Source organism: Crocodylus porosus, unplaced genomic scaffold, assembly GCF_001723895.1.
Source record: "Crocodylus porosus isolate Cpor-Errol unplaced genomic scaffold, CroPor_comp1, whole genome shotgun sequence".
In the NCBI taxonomy this organism is placed as follows: Eukaryota; Metazoa; Chordata; order Crocodylia; family Crocodylidae; genus Crocodylus; species Crocodylus porosus.
The window spans coordinates 44,306,942-44,322,442 of NW_017728909.1; the positions used below are offsets into that span (position 1 = coordinate 44,306,942).

Sequence of the window (15,501 nt, forward strand, 5' to 3'; positions counted from 1 at the left end):
GCCTGAATAAACTTACAAATGGCTCTTTAAAGACTGCAAGTAATATTAAAGATCCCCAGTTATTTCCATGCTTTCTTAATTTCATCAACAAAAGTAGCTTTTTTTGGCTTCATGCTATCATTTAAACATGTAAAATAAGAGATGTTATGAATAGTTGCAATAGAGACCTATGTGGGATGTTTAATTATGGTTACAAAGTGGTAATATGTCTGTACATATGTCTGTATGTGTATATATATGTATATATAAAATATGTTTAAAATTATGAGACCTATATAAGAAAAAAAGGTGGTATCCTCTTCCATGTCCTTATGGATGTATAAACTTATTGTTTATCTTTTATAATTATTTGTGATGGGGACAAATGGTGGATTAACAGATGAAAAATGTCTGAGTGAAGGAATGAATTGATCTTTTTAGACATTCTGTTCTATTGACAAAAGGCACAGATGTGAAATTTGTTTCAATAATTAGATTTTTTTAATTAATGTCTCATAAGTTGGATAAATCATTGTTCTTCATTGCATGTGATTCGTAGTTAAAGTTCATGTAAATATAAATATGTTTGGTCATTAGATGACCATTTTAACTGCAGGATTAGTTTCTGGTATATTTATTCATGTTGCTTATTGCAAAAATCCGTTTGGCACATGCTGTAGAAACAAGCTGTACCAGTGAGATACAATATTTAGTAAGTTACTGTGAAGTGACAGACAGATTTTTTTTTTGCTGACTGAGTGTTAAATATGTTGTAAATCTGATCAGTGTCAGTAGTATATTTCCTTTCCAAGTTGGGTACAAAATAGCTTTTCTTATCAATGGCCATTTTGTGCATGATCCTTGATTCTCTGAACTCCCAAAGCTGCCACTCAAAGAAATACATGCGTTTTTAATGAAGAAGAGTCAACTGCCCATCAAGAATGACGGGAGAGGGCTGGGATGGAGTGCTGCCACCTAATGCCCCATGCTGCTGCTGTTCTGCCTCTTGCAGAGAGAGGGGGAGTGGAGGCTAGCAATGCTGCTGGCCTCAGCTCACCCACCCTCTGTCCAGTCCTCGGCGCAGCTTTGCAATCATGGTGGCGCTCCCCCACGCTTGGAGCACTCTGATTGGCTATGTCAGTCAGTCAGTCAGTCAGAGTGTGAATAAAGCATTACAGACAGACAAACAGACTTAGGTTTTTATAATATTAGAATTAGGATGTTGAAGGAATGCAAGATTGGGCCTGACAAGTAATGGTTAAAAATGTCTGTACACAGTGCATATTGTTTTCTGATTTTAAGGGTTTTCTTGTTTTTTTGTCTGCAGCTGTCGGACAAGCAACCGAAAGAGCTTGATAGGCAATGGCCAGTCTCCAGCTCTGCCTCGGCCTCATTCACCTCTTTCAGCTCATGCAGGTAAACGTCTTACCTTTGTCTATGCCAGTCCTTCCACTAACATCTTTTAATTCTTCAGGAGAAAAAAAGAAAGTGTTCTATTTTTCCATACCGTAACTTTTCTACATTATTTGTAATTAATAATAAAAGCTTGAATATAATAATTCAGTACCCAAGTTCCAAAATTTGGCCCAATTATGCTGAGTTGTGAGACAACCAAAAACTGTTCACAAATGACATCTTTTTTTGTCACTTGCCCACTGACATTGATTCCCTTCGCCTCCCACAAAGACAACAAATGGACCATGAGCATTTGTGGAGAATTCATTAAAAAAAAATTGATTTTGTATAAGATCTAGAGACAGAGACCTAGCAGCAGAGTGGTGATTTTTTTTACAAATCAGTATTTAGAATCTGAACTAGGCTCATGGCAACGTGGATGAATTCTTGGCATGAGTGCAAGCTAGGAAGTCAAGAAATTCTGAAGCTGGCTTCGGTCTGACAGGTGACTCTTGTCTGGCAAGTCACTTAACCTCTCTGGGTCAGTTCCTGAGTCTATAAAATGAGAATAGCACTGATGATGTCAAAGAGCTGTTGAGAAATATCATCATTTTTCATCTTCAAAGTGGCTAAGTGCTAGTATTAAGCTATTTTTAAGGTAGGTCAAACATGGAATTTGATCTACTTAACATTCCTTTCATTAAACAGTGCATTCAGCACATTCAGGAACTGTTTATGATACTTGACAATAAATCCAGTAGTGGCCAGTGATCCTCTGAATCACTGAATGCTCTCATGTTTTTGTATTTAACACATAATATGCATGCTGAATCTTTACAGTTTTATTTTGTCAGGCACTTTCTGTACCCGGGATTGCTCCTATTTATTCTTATAGTTGTTTCAGTGCATACTGTAGAAGGAAAGCTGGATTTTTTTCATTGGTTTTAGACTAACATAAGCTACATCAGTGCAAGTTCTTATTTTTCTTGCATGTGCTAGAAGTTTATGTTGGTGCAGCTTATACGATGGCTGGCTGCTGATGGCTGTAATCAAAGGAAGTCCTTGGTATAGACAAGTTCTCAGCAATCTATTTTATGGGATTTGTTGGTCATCCTAGCTGCTTTTGAATTGAATGTGTGTGGGTGCATTTACATGTGCGCCCCACTGTGCAGTTATTTAGTACTTGCTTTGGCAAGTACTAAATGACTCTGCAGTACCCACCAGTACTGCACAGTCTCATGGTACATGAGTTGTTTCTGACCCCACCACACAGTAGCAGTGGCATCACTGTTAGTGCCTGCTGACTCTGTTGCTGTAGCTTGTCACTATGGTGACCATAGTGTCTTGTGTAGATGCACCCTGTGTGTGTTATTTTTCTTAAATCTGTTGTCCTGTAATGGAAAAATGCTTCTAAAATTCATTGAAAAGGAGACTTTGTGTCTCTGTTGTTTTGTTCCATGCCTGATTTTGCGGGGGTTCAGGTTGCTTCTTAGTAATGTTTGCACTTGCCAGATTCCTCTAGCACAAGGAAAATGTGACTATCCCCTTGGGATGGAGGGGGGAAATATGGAATTCACAGGATAAATAAATAAGTATTGTTTTAACAGGTAGATTTGCTGTCCCAGGTTTTGTGGAAAAATGTTAAATGGAAAGGCAACAAGCTCCTTGATGAAACACCTGTGTTGCAGGATGCTAGGGAAATGCTGCATGAAGGAGAGTAGCCAAAGATTAGCTTGATTCATTTATAAACTGACAAGAGCTGAGGGTAACACATAGCCTGTGGTAGTATCTTGATGGACCATTATATAGATCTTAGGTTTGAATAAGAAGGGAACTTTTAAGTGGGTGAAGTTGGGACTAAACATAACTAAGCAGGACAAAGATGATGTGACTTAATAAATAGACTTCTCTTTCATATCAACCAGTCAGCAACTAAAAGTGGTTTTTGCTTGTGTGTTCAGGGGGAGCTGCTTGGGGATAACTAGTCTGTGGTAGTTTAGATTTCATGTGCAGGTATCTATCCCACAGTATGCGTACCCATATGGGGATCATCTTAGCTTTTTGTTATTTTAAAGAAAACCTGGTTCTCTATCCTGCTAAAATAAACCAAGACAGGTCAATATCATTTCTCAAGTTGCTAATTTATTACTAATATCTTTAGTAAAAATCTTGATAATATTTCATGTCCCTTACTCCTTTTTGTGGACAACCTTGGGATCCATCAAACCTGTATCCTGGACTTCTACAGGAACCAAAGACAAATTTGGATTTGCTCTGGTAGGCAAGGGCTGTAACAGCTTGGGCACTATTCATTATCATGTTCACTAGATGTTTCTTTTCAGCTACCTGCACCTAGTCAACTCCTCCAAAGAGGAAAAGCAACAAAGTATGCAACCATAGTTTTAGCTAAGCCAGGAAATTTAGAAGGTTTGTTCCTTTACAGTAGTAGTGCTCAGCCTTTTCACCCTGCAGCATAGGCGGAGGGAGAAAATTGTTTGTTTGTTTTTTTGGCGGGAGGGGGGGGACTGAGTGCCTGTGCGTGTACACCCCCCAGGCAGGAAAGTCTGCAGGGGGAAGGGAAAGGGCCATGGGGGGCAGGGGGCAGAAGGGAGTGGGCCTGGGACCAGACAGGGATCGGAAGGGAGTGAAGCTCAGCCGGACCCAGGATTGGGACTGGGGCCCACTGCACCCATGCAGCCACCCCCCCTCCGCACCCAGAGTCGCTGCCCGGTGCCCCAGCTCCATACCACCCAGGGGGCCCAGAGTCTGGAGCCAGAGCGGAGCCAGCCTTGACTGTGCCACCCAGATATGGGGTGGAGTTCCCAGGACCCCCATGCCTGCCCTGAATAGTTGTTGCTCTCTGAGGGGTGTGGGGAGGGTGACAGCTCCTGCTGCTGCACGCATCCCAGGAGCATATGGGGGGGGGCGTGTGCCCCTGGATCTGTGCGGGGCAGGGCAAGGTGATGCTGTGGGCTGGGACAGAGGCTGCACTAGGCTCTTACCAGCCCAGTCCCTCTCCCCCTCCCCCTCTGCTCTCACGCCAGGAACAGCTTGGCACAGCCCCAGCCTGCAGCAGCAGCCTGTCCTACCCCCTGTAGAGCTGGGGGCACATACCTGCCATGCCTTCTGGGGTGTGGGTATCAGCAGGAGCTGCACCCTGCCCAGACAAGCCACTTGTGGCTCAGTCCGGCACCCCACCAGTTATGCGGTGCCTGCCTGTCCCCAGCCCCACCCACTCCCCACTCCTGCTGTGCCAGAGACCCTTGGCCAAGTTGCCTTGTGGCCCTAACACTGCCCTGCATTTGGTGGGGTTAAGCCCCGTTAGCCACCCCCTTCTGAGGCCTATGCTCTGAGGGCAAGATCTGGTCCTGTGGAAATGGGTGTGAGCATAATTGCCGCTGTTCCCCCCGTTGCCAAATTTCCCATCCTGTGAGGAGCCCCGTGGGCCAGATTTCATGGCTCTGTGGGCTGGGGGTTGAGTACCCCTGCTTTTATGGCAATTGCAGCTTGGTTCTGTGGGTCATCCTAGTCTTCAGTACTTAATATTTATCATAGTAGTAGTTGTACAGCTCTGCACCTGGGGCACTACTGGCTCCTGTTGAGCCAGCTGAGGTGGCATGTTCAGCTCTTGCTAAGGCAATGACTACTTTAGCGCCTTTCCCCCACTCCCTCCCCACAAAGGCAGCCCTTGGGGCTGCAGCCTTAGTTGTACCTCGCCCTTCAGTTACATTGTTAATATTTGTGTATGTTTTGGTTTTGTTCTCATCACATTAGCAACAAAACTAAGCTAATCATATAATCATAGGAAATTGGGGTTGGAAGGGACCTCAGGAGGTCATCTAGGACACCCCTCTGATCAAAACAGGACCAGCCCCAACTCTATCATCCCAGCCAAGATTTTGTCTGATCAAAATATCAGCCAGGGTGTTTATATATACTTATTTTTACTTTGAGCTCGTTTTAATAAGAAATGGTGAGAGGATTTTTTTACTGCAACTTCAAGAGATTGCTTATGTCAATTAGTGTCCAAAATGTCATTCATTTAGTGCATGCATCTTTCAGGTATTTAGAAGCACAAAGTTCTTGGCCCACTGAAGAACTCTGGTACCAATTTTCCGATCACGTGGGGTAGCATAGATCTGTAATACTTGTTTTTTCAAGTTGTTTTCACCATTGATTGCAGAGTTTGGACAAGTAGCTAACTGCAGAATTTAGCAATCTAAGAAAAATCAAGGAAATGTAATTTAAAAATTGATATCACTGCCTGACCGGAGTTTTCAGGATTAAGTATTTCAGCATTAAGGATTTTAGAATTTGTGGCCTTATTTCCTTTATACAGTTCAACATTTTGGTAATTTGAAGTTATAAATATTTATAGGTTCTAGGATTTTCTTCCAGTAGGAAGATTACAGGTAAACTAGCTGCCTTATTAAAGATAGGGCTCAGGTTTCTGGAAGGAATTATATGATTTAGGGTATGTGCAAACATTCTCAGGATCTGAGCTATGATCACATGACTTACTTTAATCTGTGTAACTGTAGTTTGTATTTTAAACTCCCCAAATACATGTACTACATGTACAGATTGTTACTTAGATCAGTCTAATAGGGCTGTGCAAAGCTTCAGCAGCTGACTCAGTTAGGAGAAGATTCAGCCCAATTTGGTGACTGAATCTCCAAATTGAATTGGGAAACCTATTAAAAGGTCAGAATTGATTCGGAAGCCTCTGAAGGAGTGGGACAGGGCTCAGAAACCTTCGAATGAATTTGGAAAAGATTCAGAGATTCAGAAAGCAGACATGTGGGAAACAGAAACTGAGAAGAGGGAGGTGGGGGAAGACTGCTCTGATATTGATATCTGTAGCTGGCCAATGACTGTGATCTTTCCCTGAGTTCCCTTCCGATCACAATGCTCTCAGGGAGAGTCATAGAAACAACATATAAGGCTGTGTTCAGAGTGATGTATGTCTTTTGTTAGCTGTCTCTCTTGGAGAGACAGCAGCATATGAAAGGCTCTGACTTGCTATCTAGTCTCGTGGTAACTAGCCTCTCTCTTCTGTTTACCCCGACAGTGAGTCATCACCATGCACTGCAGGAAAGCACAGCATATATTACAGACAGATGCACATTTTGCAGCACACCAAGCATTATGAAGCATGCTGGAAAGTCAGGTGCCAAGTCTTCTGAGAGAGGAGGGAGAATGGGAGAGCTGCAAGTTTTGCCCCTCCTCCCCTCCCCCAAACATAAATACATCCTCTTTCCTGGCACCAGTGAGTTTTTGGCTGCTAGTAGGAGCAAGGAGGTGGGAGCAGTGTCTGCACCTGCACCAACTTCACTAACACCAGCAATAGCCACCAGCACCAGCATGACAGTCTCCACCCCAGTTTCAGTTCCCATCATGAGCCTTCCAGTGCCAGAAGAGGAGCTGGATCTGGAAGCAGTGGAGCTGAGTGCTACAGCAAAGAAAATTCTGGGGAAATCTGAGTTTGTTCTCCACACCCCTCAGAGTTCCTCTGGTGGAAGGTCTCTTCTGGATGGCACTTTGGAGGAAGTTGTGGAGGCAGATGACTCAGGTCCTCCTCCTGTTGTGCTTCTGCTTCTCACCTTTTGGTGAGGAGGGGGATAAGGCAGGCTCCCCACCCTCAACCCAGAAGCGGGTGGGTAATACAGTGTGGGATCATTTTGAGGTGGCAGATGATCCTAGGTATGCTGCCAGCACTGCCAAAAGCAAATCGGCTGGGACAAGGACAAGAAACACTTCACCACCACAGTGATGCTGCTGCATCTCAGGAGACAGCACCCCCTTGCCCTTGCTCCTCCTCAGCTTGGCACCAGTGGGAGCGTGCCCAAAAAGAAGTCCCCCTCTTGCTCCAAAGCTTCCATCCCCAAGAAGCAGAGGCAGGCCACCTTGGACCAGTGGGGGAAAGGTGGAAACAAAGTGGGATGTGTTCCCAAGTTCAACAAGGTCACCCAGAGCACTGGGGAGATGGTTGCTCTGGATGGCCAGCCTTTCTCCTTAGTTGAGTGGCCAGGGTTCAGGCAGCTCATGGCCTCATCCTACCAAATGCCTGCATACACCACCTTTAGCAGGATGGTGGTGCCCTCCTTGTATGAGGTATACAGGGAGTTACTTGAGGGAGGAGCTGCAAAAGGCAGGGCTGCAAGCACTTCACTTCAGATATCTGGAGCAGCCGGGGTGGAGATCATGCCTACCTCTCCCTCACAGGGCCTTGGTGCGATCAGTCAGGGCATTGGTGGGCTCTCCTTCAAGCAGAGGTGATGGATGAGTCCCACACAACAATAGAGATCATGGGGGCCATGACCTGCCTGGTGCAGAGGTTGCTTGTTGGGCAGGGCGAGCTCACCCATGGGTTCTTGGTCACCGACAACAGGGCCAGTATAGTCAAGGCGGTGCGTGATGCCAACTTTGTTGGCATCCACTGTGTGGCACATAAGTTCTACCTCATAGTCAGGGATGCCTATAGGGGGACAGGACTCCCAGTGATGGCGCCATCACTACCACTATCAGCCAGCTCATTTTGAAATTCAGGAAGGTGGTGGGCTACTTCCACCAGAGCTTCAAGGGGGGCAAGATGCTGAGGGACAAACAGGCAAAGCTGAGCATCCCTCAGCACAGAATCATGCAGGATGTGGAGACATGGTGGAACTGCACATACCTGATGCTCAAAAGCCTGGCCAAGCAACAGAAGGCCATCCATGAGATGGCATTGGTTGGAGAGATTGGGATCAGCGACCCCCTTAACAAAACAGCGTGGGATACCATCTCCCAGATCTTGGTGGTCATCCAGCCATTCCTTGAGGTCACTGAGAGCCTCAGTGCTGGCAATGGCCTCCTTAGCCAGGTGATCCCCATAGTGAAGAAGCTTGAGAATCAAATGGAGAAGTTCCATGGGATCAATGTTCCTGGCTGGGGCAAGCCACTTTCCCCAGAGGTGCAGGCATTGGTGAAGTGCCTGAAGAAGGGCATCAAGAAACGGCTGGATCCGTTGCGGTCCAGTATGGACCACGTGCTGGTGGGCATGTGCTACCCGAAGGTGAAGGGGAGCATCTGCATCAGCAAAACCCTCGATCACTGGACGGAGGTGCTGGTGAACAGAGTCTGGGAGGCAGAAGGGCAGAGGCAGGGGGACGTTGAAGAGGAGGATCCACTTCCCTGTGCGAGCACTCCAAGCACCAGCCAATCTTCTCCACCACAGATGTTGCCAGTGTAGGCTAAAGGCATGGCTTCAGTGTTAGGGTCCAGAGGCACCAGGCCCCACCATCTGACAGGTAGCATGGAGGCCTCGGTGGCTACCTATCTTGCCTAGGACAAATGAACCACTGCATTGCAACCCCTTGGCCTATTGGGCAACGTGCAGCCGGGTGTGGCAGGATCTGGCCACAGTTGCCCAGGAACACCTGTCCTGTCCACTAACCATTGTTCCAAATGAGAGGATGTTCAGCATTGCTAGTGATGTTGTGACACCCCACTGAATCTCCTTGGATCTTAGATTGGTGAATCATCTGGTGTTCCTGAAGGTGGATCTCCCACTGCTGGCGTTCCCCAAGTTCCACATGGAGATGGAGTGAGTGCCACACTTCTAACTCTATAGCTGTTTCCTTTTTTTCAGATGCTTTCTGAACCATTTAATGGTCTACTCTCAGAGGTGGCATCTTAGTTTACCACCAGCCAGCAGGAGAAGAGCATGTCCCTGCTGAGCTCCCGTGCCATGGCAAACTTGGAGATATGGGCTGGGGCTATGGAGGAGGAGGCCCCAGGTCCAGGGCATGACCTAAAACTGCATCCTGCCAGGGTAGGGAAGCCTGGTAGGACTGCTGGTGGCATGGCAGCCCCAGGAAATGCTAGGACCACTACCCTCCTTGGTGAAAGGTGGGTGGGGGTTGCCTGATAACCTCCAGCCACCACATGCATGCAGTCCTGGCTGGGGAAAGCCCAGACCTGTAAGATCTTTGAGGGGCCTGAGGCTTACTGGTTGTAGTGAAGTTGTGAGGGTGAGAACAGGCAGATGGCTCAGATCTGACCTGAGGTACCCTTGACTGGTCTGTGCTGGGGCCAGGACCCAAAGGCAGGGGGTTGAAGGGCCAGGGGCCCACCATGAGGAATACCCAGAGCAAGAGGTTCAAGATGCCCTGGCCCGCCTTCAGGCCAGTAGGTCTAACGGGGGGATCTAAAGTTCCCAGAGAGGGGACCACAGCTGGAAGGGGTGAAGGATACAATCTGCGAGGCATGGGCTGCAGTGTAGGAAGGGCATGGAGCTGCGGAATGGATGTCACCCCTAGACATCAGAGGCCTAAATGGCCAGCCTCCCAGCTAGGTAACATCTGAATCAGTTTTTCATCAAGGCATGGCAGATGAAAGAGGGGCAGGCGGTTTGCCAGAAACAGGTGGGTGGGCCAAGAACTAATTGACACGGGGAAGGCCACCTATTACAGGCTACCATCCCTGCTGCATTCATCCTGCTCTGCCTTAACATGCACAAGGCAGACCAAGGTTCTTTGGGTCAATCTGATATCTTTTATTAGACCAACTGAATAGCTGGAGAAATATATCTTAGCAAGTTTTTGGATTCAAAAACCCTTCATCAGGCTGAGGAAGCATCTGCAGTTGGTGTGGGTGCTCTTCCTGGATAGAATGAATTATAAAGAAGACAGAAGCTGGGCTGCAGGCAAGAAAGGTATTTTGTAAATTCCCTTTAAAGATCAGGACTGAGAGCTTGGAGAGAGAGTGGTTTTCTTGTGAGAAATGTGCCCTTACTAGTAATTGGGTGTTCTTGTCTTAATAGATTTCCAGTGTGCATTCATTCCAGTACTCAGTTGTTGTTTGGTCTCTCCTATGTACTTTCCATCAGGACACCTGATGCACTTTATGAGATATATAATGTTTCTGGAGGTGCAACTATAAGATCCAGGAATGGTGATGGTTCTCTTGTGGGGTATAGTAATTCTGGGGGCACTGGAAATATGTTGGCAGGTTTTGCATTTCTTGTCATGGCATGGTCTGGCTCCGTTTGGTGCATTTTGGACCGTAGGAAGCTTGCTTCTGGTGATGAGGTTAGCGAGGTTCAGTGCTCTTTTGAATTTACAAAATGCCTTTTGTAGACAAGCCTACAAACCTTCACTTCATAAGTTTAGTGGATATAAAAAATCATGGACGTAATTATAGACATTGGATTTATGACCCACAACAATCTTCCTGACATCTGACTCCCCAGGTGCCTCTCCACTTTTATCTGCTACATCTCCCTTCCCTTCCCCTCCCCCTCACCCCCAGCTTCTCTCTCCCCCCTTGATGCCTCAATTTGCACTTTCACCGACTGGCTTTTTTGCCTTCAGACCAACCTCTGGCTTCTTTACTATTCATTCCAGTCAAGAAGAGCGTGCACACCAACTGCAGATGCTTCCTCAGCCTGACTAAGGGTTTTTGAACCCAGAAGCTTGCTAAGATATATTTCTCCAACTATTCAGTTGGTCTAATAAAAGATATCAGATTGACCCAAAGAACCTTGTTTGCCTATGTCCTTAGACCAGCACGACTACAGCCTACACCCCTTAACACACAGAAGTGATATGAGTTTTGCTTTCAAGAGTTTGAGGGGCGCTTTCACAAAAAATCCTGCACCTATCTCCTTGAAACTTGGCAGGTGTCATGCCCTCAGAACGGGCTACCATCCCCGCTGTTTTTATCTAAATCAGCAAAAACTTAAAGTTATAGGTATTTTAGTGGTTTGCCATTATACTTTATGGCTGAATCTCTGAATCCAATTCAGCCAAATCGAATTGGGACAGTGACTCAAATCACTGAATCGAATCACTGTCCCTCCGAATTGGCTGAATCTGCATTGAATACTTGCTGCTTTGCATAGGCCTACAATCTCACCCTAGTTGGGTCAATCTAAGGGTGACATCTACATGTACCCTTAGTTGCCTGTTGTAACAGGGCTGTGGACTTGTTGAATCTGACATGTCCCTTCCTTTCACATATTAATAAATAAGCTGCTCAGACTTCCTTCTGATCATTGTGAAACTTCTTTCTACTCAAAGTTATCCAGCTGAGCAGTCATTGGTCCTAAGACTCTCAAATACTTATTTATTGATGGCCTATCTTTTTTCTCCTTCCCCTGCCCAACGTTAGGAGCAAATAAAGTCAGTTAATGAAATATGTATGGAAAGGAAAAAAAGATAGAAAGCCTTAAATGTGTAGACTTTTTATATCTGGCTTATTCAGATGTTTGTTCTCTTTGGGTCCTGTTTAGAATACTTGTATTAATGGACCTTATGCACAAATCTAGTAATTTTTTTAAAATGTAAACAATGGAAATGAACTTCTGGGAAAAGAAGAGCTTTCATCTTCTTGTCTTTGAGGAAAGAGATCTCAGTAAGTGATTGGTTATCTATTGGCTGGTTATTCTCCAGATAATGAACGTTTTGTGTATTTTTTTCACTGTAGTGCTTCTGTATACCATGCTGAAAGGGCACTCAATACCAAAAGCTCTGAAAAAGAGTAATTGACAGGGTGTTAGGATGGATGCCATATGTGCAATTTGTGGTAGAAGCTGTGAGCAGTTCAGTTTGTAAGATGGTTAAGTAGGTGTTCCGGTTTATTGCTGTCAAATTGCATGCAATAGTTACCATGCAATTTGGGTACACTTTCACACAAAAAAGAAGCATCGACTTTGTCTTTCTGGATGTAATGGATTCTTGAGGGTGTTTTACTCTTTCGTTGACCCTTGCTATGGGTGATTCTGAGTAAAGATTGGTGAGTGTCAGAATGAGAGAGTTGATTCTGGTAGGCTTTTTAACTTCTATGCTGCTGGTTAGGTAAGATCAAAAAGAGAAGTTTCTATATAGTATTTGGCATAAGTTATCTTTTCCCAGCATAATGCAGATACCATGAAGCTCGTGCTAACTGCTGGTGGGATAGTCCTGGAATTTTGTGACATTAATAGTTAATGTTAGTATCAGGCACTTCCATAATTTTAGACGTTTTCATAAAATATATGATTTGGCACTTCTGAATAGGAGACAAGATATGACCATATGAATTTGTTTATTCATGCTGAATTGGTAACCCAGTTCAATTTTGAGAATTTTTGAGCAAATAACTGTATTAAAATAAGAATATTGCACCATAAAATAGATTTCTGCCATACTTTGTATATTTGGATCCTAGAAATAGGCCATTTAAGATAGCTTGGTTTTTCAAAAGTTCTTCCTATTTACTGTTTTGTGCCCCTGGAACAATAAAGTCCAATTATTCAATAATACAAACTATTACCATTTGTATACAATGATTCTTTCATGCAAATAGAAGAGATTTTTACTCTTGATTTAGATGATGAGGATCCTGCCATTCTGTAAGATTCCAAAGAGGCTTGTAAGGACTTAGGGCAGGAGTGGCCAGTGTGCGGGACACGTGCCTATCTGTGTGGCATGTGGCAAGTCAAAGAAGGGAGGCAGCACGAGCAGCAAAGGCAGGACACAAAAAGCAGAGCAACAGAATAGTCAGGGAGCCCAGGGTAGCATGCAGAATGCAGCACAGCAGATTGGGCAGAGGAAGAGGTTTGAGGTGCTGAAGTGGGGCTAATTTGTGGCACACTTGCTATAATGATTGGCCCTTGCTTAGGGAATAATTTACAGGGGTAAGAGGGAAATTTAAATGATAAATCACACCCCCAATTCAGTGTTTCTAGTACATCTGTATTATCTAAATCCATAATCTAAATCAAAATATACAGCCTCCCTTGTTTTCTAAGAAGACTGTCATTAATAAATACTTTGTGTTTCTAAAGTGCCCAATCTGTCTGTTTTTTGTATGTTTAAGTGCATCTTTGTTTTTACTTTGTTTTACTACTGCTGCTTCCAAATCTTGTGCAGTGAATGGCATGATTTGTACATTTGTTGATTTTCTGACTGGAAGATTCACATGCCTGTGCACATCAGTTAATTCTAAACTTCATTCTAATTTAGAAAAATAAAAATAAAATAAACCTCCTTCATAGCTGTGGATTTCTGTCCCTCATCTTCGTACCTTTGCAGTCCCACATCTATCCAATTTTAATCTCACGGTACAAGCAAGTCCTACGGAGCATGCAAAGACATTTTAGTCATAGCTAAACTAAGTGCAAGGAACCTCTGAAACAAACCAGCTGCCTACCATAACAAAGCCATTCAGCAAAAGGTTAAATATTTCCCTTTTCCAGGTAGGCTTCAGTTAAGAGACAAATATTTAAGAGCTTGCAAACCCTTTCCTTTCTCTAATTGGAGACAGTCATCTGTTGGTGTGAAGTGTAATTAATCCATTTTTTGAAATAGGTTGAACGCTTTACCCCTGAGCAGATCTTGATGGAAAGCACCTGCAGAACTATCTGAAAATGACTTTGCAGCCGGCTGCATGTTCTGCTGACTAGCACATTTGGTAACATTATAAAAGTTGGATAAGCAACCAGCTGTGGTTTCTAGGATCTTGTTTGCTTTATGACAGGATTTCATTACAAACTAGTTGATACCAAAGAACTTTAGACCTATTGTAATGTGGCATTGCCGTAGTCTTACAATGCTATGATTCATTTAAGGGGGTCATCAAATAATGACAACAAGGCTTCAAACTGAGGCAAACATTATGGTCCACCAGGAATTTAGAATAGTAATCATCATTAATCTCTGATTCCCTCAGTGCTAATAGAAAGTCAGTGCATCAGTAACTATGTTGTAAGTAGACAGCTATTAAAAATGCATTAATAATCTATAGTGAGTCCAACATATGCCTTTTCAGAAGATTTGCAATTCTTTCCTTGGTGGCAAAGAGGCAGGACTTCTTGAAGCTAATTACAAAACAATCAAATGATTTAATTAATCTGGATATAGCATTCTTAACAATAGCTGTCTGTAGAATGAGGCACCCTGTGCATTGTCATTAAGTGAAATATTGTTTTTCTATGTTGATTACATAGTGCATGTGTTAGTTTCTCCCTGAGGATGATAGAGTTAATTACCTGCCTAATGTCTGACCACACCAGTTAGGTTTACTTTATCAAGTCAGAAATACTAGCAATAATCTCAGCAGTATATAAAATATTTTAGAACTAAAACATACAACAGCCAGCAAATCCCTGAGAGCAGCAGGATTTGACTAATAAGCAAGCCCTGCACATATGGGCAGAGAATTAACTGGCACTGGTTTTCATTTGAAAATCTCCCAGGTATTGACTTGCAGATGGGTGGATGAAAGCTGTGAGGGATGAAGGTCACATATAGGACTCTGGTTCTTACCTTTTTAACTTTTGTGGAGTATCACAACTTGAAACAGTAGTTGAAGTAGCTATTCCAGACATGCAGTGGAATTAATGTGTTCATTAATGTGCCATAGTTCCTGCACATTCAATTTAGTACTTTTATAATCAAGTAATAAATTAATGTGCAGTAACTGGCATTACTGTGCAGTAGTGTCAGTGCATGCCTTTTTAGTGACACTACTGTGCAGTAGCCTAATAATACTGCACAGTAGTGTACTAGCACTGTTTGTGCTGTGATGTGCTGCTGCACAGTATTATTAGGTAACTACACAGTTAGCATCTTGTGTAGATGCGCCCAGTGAGGTTTTTTTTTAATTCTTCCCTATTTTTAGTCTTTACTTCTTGAGATGTTTTGTTACTCCAGGGCCAGCCACAGACATTGCACTTTTACCAGTATAACTGATTGGAAACTGGTCTAAACCCGTAACAGAATAGACGTTTAGCACACAGAACCTGTCTAAACCAGTAACAGGACAGAAGTTCTGTGCACATCAACTGATTTAAAAATGGTGAGACCCGGCCTAAGATTTACCTCCCAACCACAGGGCAAATATGTGTTCTGTTTGTACTGATGTAAACTATACCACTTATGGAAAACCAGGTCACTTAGATTGGTTTCACCTCCAGCTTTTTGAATGTCTGTACCTAGCCCAGATATCTAGATGCATGCACATGATTTACCTGCTATTGGGGTATTGTTTGTAATGTGTTACTGGCTAAGGAATCTAAAGGTTTATTTTCCTATGAACAGAGTTCACTAATTAATTGCTCATAACGAGATCTGACCCTTTTAACTGAGGAAGAATTAACTCTTC

General features: G+C 43.9%; 1 protein-coding gene across 1 annotated transcript in view; it reads left to right on the forward strand.

Moving 5' to 3' along the window:
* MAST4 (microtubule associated serine/threonine kinase family member 4) overlaps positions 1 to 15,501 on the forward strand; it is a 156,251-nt gene that overhangs the window by 54,545 nt on the left and 86,205 nt on the right. The window contains exon 2 of the mRNA XM_019532171.1: positions 1,307 to 1,395. Within this exon, the coding sequence (XP_019387716.1) occupies positions 1,307 to 1,395 (89 nt within the window). The remainder of the gene's footprint in view (positions 1 to 1,306; positions 1,396 to 15,501) is intronic.